This window comes from Anoplolepis gracilipes, chromosome 12 (genome assembly GCF_047496725.1).
Source record: "Anoplolepis gracilipes chromosome 12, ASM4749672v1, whole genome shotgun sequence".
NCBI lineage: Eukaryota > Metazoa > Arthropoda > Insecta > Hymenoptera > Formicidae > Anoplolepis > Anoplolepis gracilipes.
The window spans coordinates 1,918,201-1,935,725 of record NC_132981.1 but is presented as its reverse complement, the minus strand read 5'-3'; the positions used below and the strand labels follow the sequence as shown (position 1 = coordinate 1,935,725).

The window sequence follows — 17,525 nt, the reverse complement described above, 5'->3', positions numbered from 1 at the left end:
TATTTTGATTAATTAGTCTTATGAAATTTCAGTATAATTACAAAAATATTTGTTTAAATATTTAATAATTCACATATTATTTTATTCAATTTATTAATATTTATATAATATATGTACATTTTCATACAACAATACATGCATACAATTGTATAAATTATAAAACTGTATGAATACCTTTAAAAACATTTGTGCGTATATAAAAATAATCATTTTTTCAAATATTTCATAGATATGCAAAAATTCACTTTTTCTGGCAGTGATATACATACAAAAAATTAATTATTTAAAAAATTAATCATTTGCCGGTTGTTCATTATCCACTGCACTTAGTAGTGCATTTTTTATGACCTCTCTCAATGCTATAATATTTTTCAAACAACGTTTAAAATTCGGTCTAGGATTCTCTACATTCCAACAACACACCATCAACTGGTACAATGTTGATGGACAGTTGAGAGGTCTCGACAATCTGCCTCCTGCGCGTACATAATTTATCACTTCAGAAGGAGCTCTGTCAGCATAGGGTTTCTCACCTAATGATGTAATTTCCCACATTAACATCCCGAATGACCAAACGTCGCTCTGGGAAGTAAATTTTCCGGTATCCATAGATTCTGGTGCCATCCAGCGAATAGGAACCAGATCTTCACTTCTCTAAAACATAATTTCAGCGAAATTCTTCTGGTTAAAGTTGTTGATTTTTAACATAAATATGCTAACAGATACTATACACTTATTTTTTGTTTTATATATAAAAGTAATTTATTTTTCTTAAATTTTCTTTTCAAAGAGAATAAAAAAATATTTCTGAATAGTTTTTTTTTTATAATTGTATTTACCATACGGTAATATTCATCTCTGTAAACATCTCTAGTTAACCCAAAATCGCCAATTTTGACGACACGATTCTCACGATCTCTCCCGGATACTAAGCAATTTCGACAAGCAAGATCTCTATGTACAAAACGCAATTCTTCCAGATAGCAACAGCCTCGCGCAACATCTTCGCACATGGCGAGCAAATCTTGCAGACGTAGAGCGTGCGAATCTGATGGTAGCAATGTTCGACTCTCTGTCAAATATTTCAGCAGATCAGTTTCCATTAATTCCAACACGATTAATGGAGAATTTTTGTCTAAGCACACGGCCAACAATCTTAGCACATGTTTATATCGAAAGCGATTCATTAGCCTGGCCTCCTCTAAAAATTTTTCTTTGTCTCGCAAAGAAGCATTTCTTCGAAGCATTTTTATAGCAACAGGCATCTCGATACTCGGATTTTCTAAATTCTTCATTTTTCCTTGATAAACCTAAAAGATGTTTGACATTAATTTAAAAAAAAACATCATTAAAAAATATATAGTTTAATGTAAAGTACAATATATTTCATTTAAAATAATAGTATAATTTAATTAAAAATAATAGAATAAATGAGTATGTTGCTTCAAAAAATTTTGTTACTTAATCTCTCTCATAAAAGGTTATTGCTGCAAAAATTATAATTATTTTATAATTATTTTTATTAAAGAATGTACATATCTTATTTTAATTTCTTGTAATCTAAAAACAAATGGCGTAAAACGTTGCATTAGGAAATTAATTTTTACCTCTCCGAATGCGCCGCTACCAAGTAATTCTGTTATTGTAATTTGCTCACGTTTGATTTTCATCAATTTATTCGAATTACATTGCAACATAGGTCTGTATGACGTATTGAACTGAATAGTATTCTTAGTAGGCATCAAATCTAAACTCGCTAATTCGATGTCGGTCATTATAGGAGGTAAAACTTGCCCATTACCTTCTTTGCGTTGTCGATATACTATTAAAATTATAATATACTTATCTACCAATATGTACATATGTATAATATGTAATATTTACATCTAACAATAAGTTAACTTTTTCAGAAAATCTCTATACATATAGTATTCAATATAATTTGTAATTAATGACTGCAACGTATCAAATATACTTACAATAATAAAAGCAGCAGACGCAAATTAGTATAACGACAATAACTATAACGGCAAACACTGTTGCAGTGGTCAAAATATCATCACCTTAATTACGCAAAAATAAAATAGTTTTAATATTTTGGTTTCAAAACTTATTTCTACTTCTTGTAACTTTATTATTTCTAATTTTTTAAATTTGATAAGCATTCTTAGTTTTAAAATAAACATTTAATATGTGTTATGGTATCTTCTCTTGCTTACTTAATGTTGAAAAAGTAAATCTTCCATCAGACGGCCATGTAAAGTTTGTCTCGTACTCGGGATATCTCAGTATCAAGCGAAACTGATATGAAGTTTTCGGTTGTAAATTTTTTATGTAGAATGTTACTTTTTTTTTATAGTTCACTTTAATATTGTTTGTTGTTTGCCAATTTTCTGTCGAATCATTTTTGTATTTTAACGCGCAAAGAACCGTCAGATTGGTACTCGGAATCCAAGATATGCTCATGGTGTTTATGCTGACTCTGCTCAAAGTGATATTGTTCGGTTCCAAGTATGTGCGAATGGTCTTACTTGAACTGTCGTTGTAAAAATCGCTGAAATTAGCTGGATATACACGCACATATATCAAGTACTCATTTGCAGATAGCAACTGAATTTTTGTAAAAAACATGCCATCTGCCGTATATTTAGGCATTTTAATTACTTGTTCGCCCGTGTATGGTATACCGTCTATCAAAATAAGTGACCTCCAATGCACTTCGTAGGTAACAGGCACGCAGTTTAGTTTCTTGAGCGGCATCCATTGAACTGCCACTATAGTAGGTGTCAAAGTTTGAACCGTTATGTTTTCCGGTGCATTAAGCTTGCCCGGCTTAGTTTTTATAAATAGTGTATCATCCGAACCCAATATAGGATTCATCGATAACTGATCTACGTAAAAATTACTTAGGTTTAACTGTAACTTGTACTCTGTAAGAGGTGTTAAATTCTGAATTTCATAATAACGTTCATACGTCTGCACTTTGAATTCCTCGGACTTATTAATGTCATTGTTGTCCACACAATAGCTTATGTAGAGAGTATATAGAGTAGTAGGTAAATTGTATTTTTTACAACCACTCTTGGGAACCGGCTCCATAAAATTTACAATAATGCTGTCCGTCATTACTTTTATTACTTTAATGTAAACTTTTTCTTTAGGTGTCAGACATCTCGTCGGAGGATATAATTGCAAAGATTTACCAAAAGCATAAAATCCCGTAATTGAGTAAGAAATTTTTATTTTTTGAATATATTTAAATGCATTTGTGCTCTCGAGACGTGCATATTTTTTTCTCAAAACATAAATATCATTGTCGTCTGTAGAAATGTATATGTTTGTCTTGTCAATTGTTAAAAAGTTGAAACTTTTTTCATAACTAATATTTGTGACATTTAAAATGAAATTGCATATACAACTTTCAATGTCTGTCACAATGACGTAATCTCTCGATGTCCAATAAATTAGTGGCTTTTCAATATTTGTGTTGTCAACTGTCATGGAAAAATACGTTGATAACGTATATACATCAAATGGGCAAGAACATATGGATGCGTTTATGTGAAAGAATTGTGTGGCTTTTCCATCAAAATCTAATTGCATTAAATTTTGTCCATACATATCCCAATATAAAATTCTAAAAAATTTATGGATTATTTTAGTTATTATATTATATTTTCTTTCGAAAATAGAACATTATTTAAAAAGTTGCAAAAACTCATATAGTGAATACTCAAAATTTTTATAAGTATGTGTTAATTTAAAGTCATATAAATTTATGAATAAATTACAAATCTTTAATGGAAAAATTATTCATTTGTTTAGATAGATAACAGTTAACATACCCTATAAATGGCAGTACAGTTAAACTATGGAAATATGTTTCGTTGATTTTAATCTTATCAAATTTGACTATGCCACTTTGCCACATTGTTAAGTCCAGCTTCATAATGACAAACCTAAGTAAATGAAAGTCAAATTGCTTCCAATATAGATTTCTTGCTATCCAGTCGATACAGAGATTGTTTGCAGTATTATCAAGACGAGCTATTTTTGTGATATTATTTTCATTTATTTCCCATGTCATTAGATTTCTTGTGATATCGATCCAATAAATTTTATGTTCCGCTATCGAATAAGCGACTTCTGATACATTTTGTACGGGAATAGTAGTTTTATTGGTTTTTAAATCCAGGTCCCATATGTCGATACCGTTATCTGATATTGTTATTAATTGAGGTATTGGATTTTCATGTATGGTTAATACATTTAAATCTGCGTAAGCACTAACACCAACTTTAGTATGCGCTCGTACTCTAAAATAGTATGTCGCGTTAGATGTTAAATACTGCACTGTGTTCTCCAATCTCGTAGCTGGAATTTTGTTGTTGCAGATTGGAATCATTTCTTGATTCTTTATAAACCAACACTGCACTGTGTAACCTTGTATTACGTCATGTGTAAGTTCAGGTTGGTTCCATCTGCCCAAGAAAACAAAATTTTATTGGCTTCATCTGTAGTAAATTTATATTAGAATTAACGTTTTTATATCATCGTTAAATTTGAAAGAAATATTCTAAAAATTTATTATGTTACCTGAATGTCAGAGAAATGTCTGTTTTACTTATAAATCCATCGCGGAATTCTACGAATGCTCTCGGAGATGTTGGCTTGCTCGAAATGTTCTCTGCAATGTACTCTACAAATTTAAATATTTGGATATTAATACAATTATATACAAATTTTTAATATTATTAACTAAATATAAAATTATTCGAATTAACGAATTGTTTGTAATGTTTTAAGTCTGCCATTAAAGACAGTAATTACTTCACGATTATGCAGCAAAGTGTCACAACTATACACGTGTTGTGCGATCGATGACATTCGATACAGCATTTGCCCTCAAATCTTTTTGGTCAGTCAATCGTCACAATCGTCACAATCGTCACGTTACGTAGTCCAAATTCTGATGCGACTCATATAAAAAGAAATGCAAGACGTCAACTATTTTTTGTTCTATACTTTAAGTGTACTCTTTCTGAGTCCGTACAACGCTTATTATTAGACATTGAGAATATAAAGTAAAATAATTTTGGTTTTTGTTAGCATTTTAAGTCTGTCATGAAAGATGGACAGAAAAAAGCTGGTGCACTTACTTATTTTTGTGGTTAAATTACCAATGTCACCAATTAAACCATAAGACACCGTATGGATGACAAAGACATACTGTTCTTCAAGCATTAAGTTGTCCAGCAGAACCTCTCTGATTTGCACAGTATTCTCATTAAAACTAATATCGTTGCTTTCGCTGACGTTTTTCGTTCTCTTATCTTTTGGATTCTTTATTGGCCACCATCTTATAAAATAAATCTCGATACGACCTTTTGGTCGTAGCCATTCGAGAATTACGTTGGTAGAGTTGATGATTTGATATGAGTTGATATTTGAAACTGGATTAGGCCCTAAAATGACAAAAACAAAGTCGCGCTGTTAATTATTTAAATATACTATTAACTATTATTAAAAATTATGGTATATATGTATTATACTTACTGATTGTGTAATTCATTTGCAATGAATGCAGACTTTTAACGCCATAACTGACAGTGTTTACTTGTATAATGTATTTCTCACCGGGTGTCATATCCACTTTCACTTCCGTGGCACGGACGTTTAAGGATTTGATCCAGCTATGGTCGTCTTGCGTACGGTATCTGACGAGATATTCGGTAAATATTGAATCCGTCGGAGCTTTCCAATATATGACAAAATTATTGCTTGTGATTTTCTCGATACTGAGATTTTGAGGTGGATGAGGCACTAAATAATAATTTTCATTATTAATAAGACTAACAAACTTGTGTGTTTAATACTAAATACTGCATTTAAATAAAATATAAAATCTAAAGAGTTTAGAGAATGATTATTACTTACAAACAGCTTGTACAGAAACACGCGGCTCGCTTCGAAGTCCATGACTAATGGCGAAAACTTCGACTTTATATTTTGCACCAGGATAAAGATCTCTTAAGACGATATGCGACTCCGTAAGAGTGACATTTGCACTTTTACCCGTGTCATCCCTTTTATGAATTACTCCATATTTTTCCTTCTTAGAAATGACATCGTTCTTCCAAGAGATAATTAAACCCTTTTCAATAGACTTTACATCTACGATTACAGGACTGGCTGGGCGTGTCGCTTGATATAAAACGGTTTCGTTTGACTCGACTTTATTGCTAATTGCTTGTACTATTATGGAATAATTTCTTCCGGGCAGCAAAGACAGAGTAACCTGCAAATTTAACAATTACGTCAAAAAAATAAATAGAAATGAATTAAGCAACGATTAAAAAAAATTATTTTATTCAATATTTTTTAAAACCTTTGTTTTATCAGTCGTCAAAGTATTAGTATCGTCACCAATCGTTGTTTCCACCTCGTGGTATTGTAACTTGTAACTGTCTTGTGTACTGAAACTCTTCGGAGTCCAGACAACTGTCACCTGACCAGCTTCTTCATCGATCGTTTTAAGATCGTAAACAGGTAGTGGCTCTAAAAATACAAAAAAAAAAGAAATCAAGAAACGTTGTTTTTATTAAATAATTATGCGAAAAGTACATCGATTCTAGCAGGCTCTAAATTAAGAGAAAATATCGACAACGTACTCAGAGTAACATTCCCTCTAGCCGGCCGACTGCTGATGTTGCCAGAAACCGTCTCCACGTTCACTTTATACGTCTTGCCAGGCTCTAAGTTCTTGAATTCCCATTTGTTCTTGTCGTGTCTGTTTCGCCTGATTGGCGCGAGATTCTGATTACTATCGAGCGATATTTCATACATGTCGAACTCGGAAGTTCCTTTGGGTGGATTCCAAAACACGCGAAAGGAAGTCGACGTTACGGAAGATTTATCGACGGTTACATTGAGGGGATGCAACGGCATAGTGCGATGCTGAGCTGTGAGGGGCGCGGACGTTTCGTTCTCGGAAACTGTTTTCACGGAAATGTTGTATGCTCTGCCTGTAATATGAAAAAAATTAAGAAAAATAATTATATGGCTCGTTAATTTTTACTTATAACAATCGTCTTTTTTTTACTGTTTTTATAAAAGATGATATATCAATTTATGTTTAAATATTAATTAAAATTTTATATTTTATATCGCAATTTAATAAATAAAAACAATAAATATTTTATTTCTTTAACTTTATGTTACGTCCAGGCCCGTGGAAAGGATGAATCAGAGGAAGGGCGTAACAGGAACTGTTCCGATGTCAAAAGTCTTATCGACGAGTGACTCGATCGAGCGAGCTGAAGGTTAGCAAAACAGGTAAACGACGGGTGTCGTTATTACTCTGTTTATGCGAACGCTCTCTCGGTGGTCCCTTTTTAGTAAGAGAATCGAATCTCTTTTACATGGGACGGGACCAAGTGTGATCTTATGCGGAGAGAGTGAGAGAGTTAAATAAACTTGCCGATCATTTAATTATTTTTGTTTACATTTATTCTATTAACGCTATACATTGAATCTTATCATTTGTAATTTCAATATCGGCCTTAAAATTATTTGTATGAGTATGTGTATGTGTGTGTGGATCGCGGGTGTTACATAAGTACGGAGGTCATCAACCAGAAGGACAGGGGAACGAGTGCGATTTTAGAGTTTATCCTGGTTGATATTTGTTACAATAGTTTATTAAAAAGAAATAAAAATTTGCGAAAAGTGTGATAAGTGTTACAACGCGATTTCGAGTAGACTTACTATTTAGGCGGATTTAGTCGTGGTTCGGCAGCTGGTTTAGTCGTGGTTCGGCTGTGGCTCTTGCTCGGGGGGGTGGTCGTCGTTACGCACTGACTAATTATTTTAGGGTTTAAGCAGAGCTCTTGGTATGTGACGTGAATTTTTAGGATCAGTGAACGACCGAAATAAGTCAAAAGTTTAATTGAGCGAGAGTTAACGGTGCCGAATGAATCTAGTGCTGTACTACTGACTGGTTCGAAAATTAATGTGATCATGTAGTGCGCGAGTATTCCCTTTTTATAGTAAATCCTGAGGACGTGTTAACGATTTTGGGCGGGAATACTTTTGAGATTTAGACGTGTGAAAAGCTGTCGTTTGGTGAGATCCTTCTCCTCTTTATTTTTGATTGTTGCTGATTGGTGAGCTTTGTACGGCCTCTTAGGAAATTTGGAGATTCTTCATTTGGTTATCTCCTGAGATTATGCAGCTGTGTTTGTCCATTTATTTATTTAGAGGATCTCGCTATCGATCCCTTCCGGTTGTTTCTTTGAACATCGATTTCAATGTTTAAAACATTTTTTCGTCGCGCGACCCTTTTATGACTGGTCGGACGATTATTGCTTCATTTTTATGCCGACAGTACGTAGCGGCATTATTTGTTTGTTTCTTAAGATTATATAGCTGTGTTTGTTCTGTTTCGTTGTTCTAGAGGATTTCACTATTGATCCCTTCCGGTATTTATTTAGATATCGTTTTTAGTATGTCTAAACATTATTTGATAATAACGGCTTTTTTTTTATTGCGCGACCCGTTTTTTGTGACCGATCGAACGATTATTGTTTCATTTTCGTGGGAGAAAAAACGTGGAGCCGACAGGACGTAACACTTAATAGTCATTAATAATTCTTGATTTATAACAAGGTTTAACTTTAAACTAAATAACTTTGATTGTCAAAAATCTATGTGTATTTGTTCTATGTTACAATATGTAAATTTTCTATATAATTGGGTTTATTATATAATATTACATATTAAATATTAAATATTCAGGCTTACTTAAAGTCTTTTAAATTGATTTGTGTTTTTTGTTTTTGGAAAAAATAAGTATTGATACAATTGTACTTAGAGTGATATATCTTTTCTAGCCGGCCAACTGTTGTACAATTTACTGTTGTACAATTGTACAATTTACTTATCCTGGAATTTATGAGCTGTGCTATTTAATTGCAGATATTTTCTCCGCGGTGTACTTAAAAGAATTCCGCTTGGTATATCCAAAAAAAGGAAACGATAAGGCCGATTCAATTTCAACACGTGTGTAAAAATATTTTGTAACATAAATTCCAACATATAATTACGTGATAACAAACAGTTGACCTGGAATGAGTCCTTGGTAAACTGCACGTGCAGGAGCGTTTTCCTTCTCTACGTAGAGAACAGATTCTATGGCGTCCGGTGGATTTATACTAACTTCGTAGTGCGTGTATATTCCGGTAGGATAAGGTGGCTGCCATAGCATCACAAACACCGTTTGGTTCCTGAACCAGAGCATAAATTTTTCCGGAGTATTTGGTTCTAAAAATAATTCAATGCGATATATTTGTATGCGAAATTTACAGAAAAAAAAATTTAGGCATTATTCCCAATTATATGTACTTGTTGTAAAGTTTCTGCTAGTGTAAGCAATGCTCTCCTTGGCGTTCAACACGGTAAAGAGCTGAAGCGAATACGTAGCACCAGGAGTAAGATCTCGGAATGTATATGGCACCGAGTCGACTGAGATGACCTTGGTCTTGAGATATCGGTTGTCGCTGATAATTTGCATCCGCAACCGGAAACTGGAATAATTCCCTTGGGCCGGAGGTGACCAATATATAATCGCGGTTTTTCCATTTCGTACCGATGCCACCAAGTTTCTAGGCGGGTCGGGTGCTGAAAGAATGAAATTCTATTTTAATCAAACTTTTATTTAAGAATCTCTATCGCATGTCTTTTAGTTGTTTATTTAAGTAAATAAATTGTGCTTTTAGACGATAAAACTGTTTAATTCGAAAAGCAACGAAGAAAACAAATTGTCTATATCTATATAAGGGAATACTGTAAAAAAAATGCACTATTAAAAATAATTTTATCGCACAACATTGATCCACGTACGAGTCGTAATCGAGGCGGTCCACGTCAGACAGTCATGAAGAGTGCTATTGCTGTAATACAACCAATATTCGTATCTCGTCCCAGGCAAGCCCTTAAACTTTATGACATCACCGATCTCGGTGACGGCTATAGTAGTATTTGGCGGTGGAAAACCAACAGGTGGGCTGTAATCTAAACGGTACCAAGACCCATTCTGGTTTAGATTATCTGGTATCTCGATTGCGAGATCAGCCGAGTATGTGACCTGTGGCAAAGCACGTAAGAATTGCCGTTAATTTGCACGCATATATCATATTTGAAAAATTATTCACTCAAAATTGAAATGCTTCAAGTGAGAATCTAAAGATTAAAAGGTATTTGTTTATTGGGGACAAATGGTATGTTGATATGGATATATTCGATTATTCTATGAATTCTGATACATTGTAGACATATTGTAGTGCATCCATACTGGGAAACAGTGCGTCCCCAAAAAACGTACGAAAGATACAAATCTATAATACTGCCGTTGATGCATTGATAGAGAATTTTGCTACAAATGACGTTTGATATACGAACATCAAATAATTAATAATTTTATTGGTTAAAGAATAAATATCTATATTTTTTTTAAAACATACATAACATGTATACATTTTTTATTATATAAAATATGGAATATTGTTTAAATTTGGAATATCACATAAGATGAATCCTGTTCCACCCAATAGAGATTTAATTATTTAACTAAAAAAAGAACCATTGAGTGAACGTTCAAAACAAAGAAGGATCAATTTTTTTCGTTGATCTGTTTTTCAGAAGTGTCAATTTAATCGATCTAAGAACGCGTCTTTAAGCATCTATTTTTCAAATAGTATAAATTGCCTTTTCCCTTCAATCATCTTTCTTTGAACATAACATGTATCAAATAAATTTTGTATATTAAAAAGAAAGTTACATAAGAATAAATTAATAAAAGAACTAATAAGAATAATTTATGATTATTTTTTTTGGCAAATAGCTCACGAGAAGCTTAGCATTTTCTAATTGCTGCATTTAAAATTGTACTTATAAATAATTTGATTTCTTTTATTCATAATTCGGTTTTAATTTTTTCAAATAAACAACTCCACTTTGACTTATCCCTTTTAAAGTGTAATTGTTATAATTAAAAATTTTAACAATGTTCAAATTTCAAAAATAAATATATATTTTTTTATTATTACTAGAACAATTTAAGCGCGCGCTACGCACGTACCATTTATTTTATGTATGTTTATATTGTGTATGTTAAAGTTAAGCGTTAAAGTTTTCTTTTCCACAATGCTAATTGATTGTTGAATACTTAATTTTAATATTTTTATTCATGTATTTAAAAATTTTACTTTTACTTTTCTTTCATTATATTTTTAATTTAAATCCTAATGAGAAATAATGTTATCAATTGACTCCTATTTTTCGACCAAAATATAAATTGATATGCATTGAAAGATAAATTGCGTATAAGATCAAGTGGCAGTTAGTGCTGGCTGTTATCGCGCATATGATTGAAATATTGATCTCAAAGTTAATTGATACTTGAAATTCCAATTGGGATGATATAAATATTAATATAAATATTAATATTTTACAAATATCGATATTTAGATATACACATGCAACTATCCGAAACTCAAAAAAATGATGATTTTATATATATTGATTTTGTTAAATATTAAATATAATTTGGTACTAAATTTGTTATAGAAAATTATAAAAATACATAAATATTTAGAGAACTGTTTTAGACATTACAGATAAATTAGTAAAATATAAATTAGAAAAAGTGTCAGAGAATGTGTCATAAATGTAACAAAGACTATAGCAGAATCAACAAAATCATTAATATCAAAACTTCCTATTCTTAAACACATCAATTACAAAAGCATACATTACGATTAAATTTTAATGTACTGCTACAAAATTAAACATAATTTAATATTATATAATATCTAATTTTACTGTGTCATAATTTTAAAATGAAAAGTTAACAAACAATATACATTTTTATTCATAATATCAAACGTTTTGATTATGTATTATATAATTGTAATTATATAGACACAAATAACTTATATTATATTATATATATACATATATATTATAATATTATTACGTCCGCCGGATCGATATATATATCGAACGCGCACGGCATGAAAAGCACTCACGAGTTGTTAAATGAAGAAGCGATTTATTAGAAATAATCACTTTAATAAAAACATAGTTCAAAGCACTAACACAATGCGGAATAAATAATCGTTTGAATTAGAGAGAGCGGAGCAGTTAAAGATACGGCCGCACAGCATGACAGTTATTTCGAAAATCTGTGAAATTCGTCGTTATTGACAAGAAACTCGCGCGAAATCCCGGATACAACTTTCAATCCTTCTTTACATCAAGCGGCAAGACATGACATTGAACATTATACCCAGGGACATAACAATATATTATAATATACCATAATATATTATAACATACCAATTTAAATAATATACTTGTATTATTAAATATACACAAATAACTTGTATTATTTACAATACATTCAATTTTAATTAACAAAACAATCTTTTACCTGTGTGAAAGTTTCATTTGGACACATAGGAAAGCACTCTTTCTGGAAGTTGCTCGGAGCTATACTATCTTTTGAATCCGACAAGATGGCCACTCTCGCTAACATTAACACTTTCAGTAAAACACATAATATCATATTTAACTTAATAGATTTCTCCTTTTGTAACACTTGAATTTAATCAGCTTTCGTGCAAGTAAATAATCCTTGGCGGTTTAGCTATAAATATTAATTTTATCGATATTATGGATAATGCAAATGTACTAATCAAAATAATGTTTTTACGTTTATTATTCTTTGAAATTTGTTAAATATATTAATCGTAAAATATTTTCCAAAGTTACTTTTCAAAATTTTTCTTTATAACCGATTACAATGTATCTTATATACGCTCAAATTATAAAACTTTTGGTAAATAAACGCTTACTTTCTTCGACGAAAGTTGATGAAGATGCTGTGAACTGAAACGTACATATATTCGATTGAAAACAAAAAAATGTTAGTCTTCCTTTCTGTAATTCCTTTTACTATAATAAATAAGTAATCAATTAAAATTAACATATAATTATTACTTGAATAAATTACAGACAATCCGAAACTCGCAGAATTACAGATCTTCACTACCACTATTCACGCACAAAGTTTTAATCTACCTAGATATTTTCTATGTATTTTATTTTATATATATATATTAAAAATTATAACTGACGATTGTCTCTCTTATGTACACATGCGTGCTCTGAGGACCCACTATCCATGCCTATTGCTCTTGATGGTCTGTAATATATGACTAATGCGGTTCGAGGACAGTGACGTATAACGGGCTTCCATTGCTTTGTGATTGCTGATTATATTGGGCATATTATTGAAATTATTAGCATATTAGTGGCAATGTGCGTAATCGATTTGAAGTAAACACTTTGACTGAATCACGATTTTTTCGTTCTGATTGTAATTTTCTTTCAGAAAGATACTTGGAGCTACTTCAAAAAGGGTTTTGTTTTCTAAGAATTGTTTGATCAAAAATTATAATTAATAAATATGTAAGTTTTTCTAAATGTTTTATCTTTATTTATTGATAAATTTTTTCTCTGATATTCAAATATCACGTTTGTTGTATAAAAATATTTTTTAATTATTCTTATAGGTATTCAGTACAATTACAGACATATTTGTTTGTATATTTAATAATTTACATATTATTTTATTTAATGTATTATTATTTTATATAATATATACATTTTGTATACAAGTATACATGCATACAATTCAAAATGAAATATAAAAGTGTATGAATGTCTTTAAAAAACATTCATGCATATAATAATAGCGACATATTCAATATATCATAGATGTGTCAAAATTTGTTTTCAACTGGCAGTGATATACATACATATAAATTTCATTATTTACATAATTAATAATTGCGCTGATTATGTAATATCCACTATACTCAGTAGTGCATCTTCTACGTCCTTTATCAATGCTATAATATTTTGCAAACAAAGTTTAAAATATGGTTTTAATATTTTTGTTTCAAAACTTACTTCTACTTCTTGTAACTTTATTATTTCTAATTTTTAAAATTTGATAATCATTTTTAGATTTTAAATAAACATTTAATATGTGTTATGGTATCTTCTCTTGCTTACTTAATGTTGAAAAAGTAAATCTTCCATCAGACGGCCATGTAATATTTTCCTCGTATTCGAGATATCTTAGTATCAAGCGAAACTGATATGAAGTTTCCGGTTGTAAATTTTTTATGTAGAATGTTACTTTTTCTTTATAGTTCACCTTAATATTGTTTGTTGTTTGCTAATTTTCTGTCGAATTATTATTGCATTTTAACGCACAAAGAACCGTCAGATTGGTACTCGGAATCTAAGATATGTTCATGGTGTTTATACTCCGCTCAAAGTAATATTGTTCGGTTCCAAGTATATGCGAATGGTCTTACTTGAACTATCGTTGTAAAAATCGCTGAAATTAACTGGATATACACGCACATATATCAAGTACTCATATGCAGAGAGCAACTGAATTTTTGTAAAAAAACATGTCATCTGCCGTATATTTTAAGGTATTTTAACTACTTGTTCGCCCGTGTATGGTATTCCGTCTATCAAAATAAGTGACTTCCAATACACTTCGTAGGTAACAGGAACGCAGTTCAGTTTCTTGGACGGCATCCATTGAACTGCCACTATAATAAGTGTCAGAGTTTGAACCGTTATGTTTTCCGGTGCATTAAGCTTGCCCAGCTTAGTTCTTATAAATAGTGTGTCATCCGAACCTAATATAGGATTCATCGATAACTGATCTACGTAAAAATTGCTTAGGTTTAACTATAACTCGTACTCTGTAAGTGGTGTTAAATTCTGAATTTTGTAATAACGCTCATACGTCTGCACTTTGAATTCCTCGGATTTATTAATGCCATTGTTGTCCACACAATAGCTTATGTAGAGAGTATATAGAATAGTAGGTAAATTGTATTTTTTACAACCACTCTTGGGAACCGGTTTCATAAAATTTACAATAATGCTCCCGTTATTACTTCTATTACTTTAATGTAAACTTTTTCTTCAGGTGTCAGACATCTTGTCGGAGGATATGATTATAAAGATTTACCAAAAGCATAAAATCCAGTAATTGAGTAAGATATTTTTATTTTTTGAATATTTTTAAATATATCCTTTGTATTGAGAAGTGCATATTTTTTTCTCATAACATAAATATCTTTGTCGAAATCTTTGTAGAAATGTATATGTTTGTCTTGTCAATCATTAAAAAGTTGAAACTTGTTTCATAGCTAATATCTTTGACATACCAAATGGAATTGCGCATACAACCATAAATGTCTGTCACAATCACGAAATTTCGCTATATCCAATAAATTAGCTTTTCAATATTCATGTTGTCAATTGTCATGGAGGAATATCTTGTTAACATTGATAAATCTAGTAGGTATATATTGGATAAATTTATTCTAAGGATTTGTGCGTTCTTTCCATCGAAATCTAATTGCATTAACTTTGATTGATTCGAATTCCAATATAAAATTCTAAAAAATATACAGAATATTTTAGATATAATATGATACATTTTTTCGAGAATAGAACATTATTTCAAGTTACATGAATTTATTGATAAATTAAAAATCTTTAATAGAAAATTTGTTCATTTTTTCCAGATAAATGACAGTTAACGTACCCCATATTTGGCAGTACAGTTAAACCATAGGACTTTGTTATCATTAAAACCTTATTAAATTCAACTATGCCGTTTTGCCACATTGTTAAGTCGAGCTTCATAATAACACTTATATATAACTCAATATCAAATTCCATCCAATACAGATTTCTTGCTACCAGTCGATGCAGAGATTGTGTGAATTATTTTGAAGATGAGCTATCTTTGTAATATTATTTTCGTTCATTTCCCATGTCATTAAATTTCTTGTGATATCAATCTAATAAATTTTATATTCCGCTATCGAATAAGCGACTTTTAACACATTTTGTACGGAGATATTTATAAAGTCTACATTATATACGCACAATAATATAGATTATAGATAATATGTATTGTTTCACATAATTTTTTTCCACATTTGTTAAGGAATACATTCTTTTGCATTTTTGACAATTTAATAAAGCAAACTAATACAATCAATTTCGATAAAAAATATTTACTGTTACAGCTGTATAACATGTATAAAACAAAATTATATGGCATTTATGATATTATGAATCTTGCACAAACTTACACTTTTGCGTTAAGATGATATATATATATATACGCAAATATTGTGTATAAAAAAGATATATATAACACTCTTTAACTGAAGAATTGGTCATGTTTAATTCTCTCAATTATACCTAATTATATATTGATTATCAATTTTATTTATATAGAAAATAATATATATTTGTCTTGCGATAAAATGTAGTAAACATAAGCACGAAAGTCGTCTGGTATACAAAATAATATTGAGCGAAAAATATTGACATATATGTATACATGTAAGTGTGGCGGTAAAAAAATATTTAATCTATAATTAGACAAATTATTTTCTACCATGTACATGTAAAAAATATTTTTCTACATATTAAATATTAATTAAATGTATCGAGAAACAGCATTTCACTCGTTAACAGTATGTTAATTATAATATACACATACACAAAGTGTGAATAACATTAAGTTTTTTAGCGCCGTTACTTTTAAGTGATGCACATTAAATGTAATATCTACAATATGTATATGTAATTAAATAAAGTGTACTTTTTATATCTTTAATTATCGGTGCATTCACGCTTATAACACATACATATTTGAGACCAAATATTGTACAAATCTTATACAATTAGATGTCGACGTATTTAATTGTATACGATCAAACTTAGTTTTGCTAATGATTTTTGCGTACTAATTATATACATATAATGAAAATTATACGCAGTCATAATATTTCCTCTTTCCTCTCCTTTTTTTATTACTTTATTATAGTGAGAAAGGTAAAAGATATGCCCATTGAAAATCTCACTTGTCATAGACATATAGATATGTCAAGTTATAAATATTATAAAATTATAAAGTTATAAAAATTTTTTATTGTTGCTATGGTAAATAAAAAAACATTATATGCGTGTTTTTTTAAACTATTTACTATTTACTTATTATTTATTGTTACATTGCAACAATGTTTACGTAATAAAAAAAAAAAGCAAAAAAATACATTTTTAATAATTTTGTTTTTTATTTATTGCATTATTTATTCGAAAAACCTTTTATTTTAATTAAAATAAATTATTTTATTTTTACATAATCAGCTTTAAAAAGATTTCTATTGTGATAAAATTGATATTTATTAAAGTCATACGCCTGAGTAACTTTTAAAAAATTTTTCGCCGTCATTCATTGTTTATAAAGAATTTATTAAAAAATAAAAGTTCATGAAAAACAAAAATGGAATATAGACTAAAAAATATAATTTTGGACATATAATTTAATACATTATGAATATTATTGT

General features: G+C 30.2%; 1 protein-coding gene and 1 pseudogene across 3 annotated transcripts; both read right to left on the bottom strand.

Annotated features, from left to right (window-relative positions):
* Positions 1–195: 195 nt before the first annotated feature.
* Positions 196–13,260, bottom strand: LOC140671908 (proto-oncogene tyrosine-protein kinase ROS-like). Of its 3 annotated transcripts, none has more exons than XM_072903624.1 (18): positions 13,197–13,260; positions 12,915–12,948; positions 12,491–12,706; positions 9,901–10,144; positions 9,403–9,678; positions 9,124–9,321; positions 6,672–7,025; positions 6,389–6,558; positions 5,938–6,298; positions 5,557–5,823; positions 5,160–5,465; positions 4,597–4,699; positions 3,846–4,481; positions 2,220–3,637; positions 1,980–2,063; positions 1,608–1,822; positions 840–1,310; positions 196–654 (listed from the first exon to the last, which is right to left on the bottom strand). In XM_072903624.1, the coding sequence occupies exons 3-18, from the start codon at positions 12,623–12,625 to the stop codon at positions 292–294; spliced, it is 5,601 nt and encodes a 1,866-aa protein (XP_072759725.1). In that variant the 5' UTR covers positions 12,626–12,706; positions 12,915–12,948; positions 13,197–13,260; the 3' UTR covers positions 196–291. The 3 variants fall into 3 exon arrangements, with proteins under 3 accessions (XP_072759725.1, XP_072759724.1, XP_072759726.1); XM_072903623.1 differs by lacking the exon at positions 13,197–13,260 and adding an exon at positions 13,060–13,179; XM_072903625.1 differs by lacking the exons at positions 196–654; positions 1,608–1,822; positions 13,197–13,260 and having other exon boundaries at positions 1,075–1,310; positions 12,915–13,164.
* A 587-nt stretch (positions 13,261–13,847) lies between these two features.
* LOC140672020 (uncharacterized) lies at positions 13,848–15,786 on the bottom strand (annotated as a pseudogene).
* Positions 15,787–17,525: the final 1,739 nt, after the last annotated feature.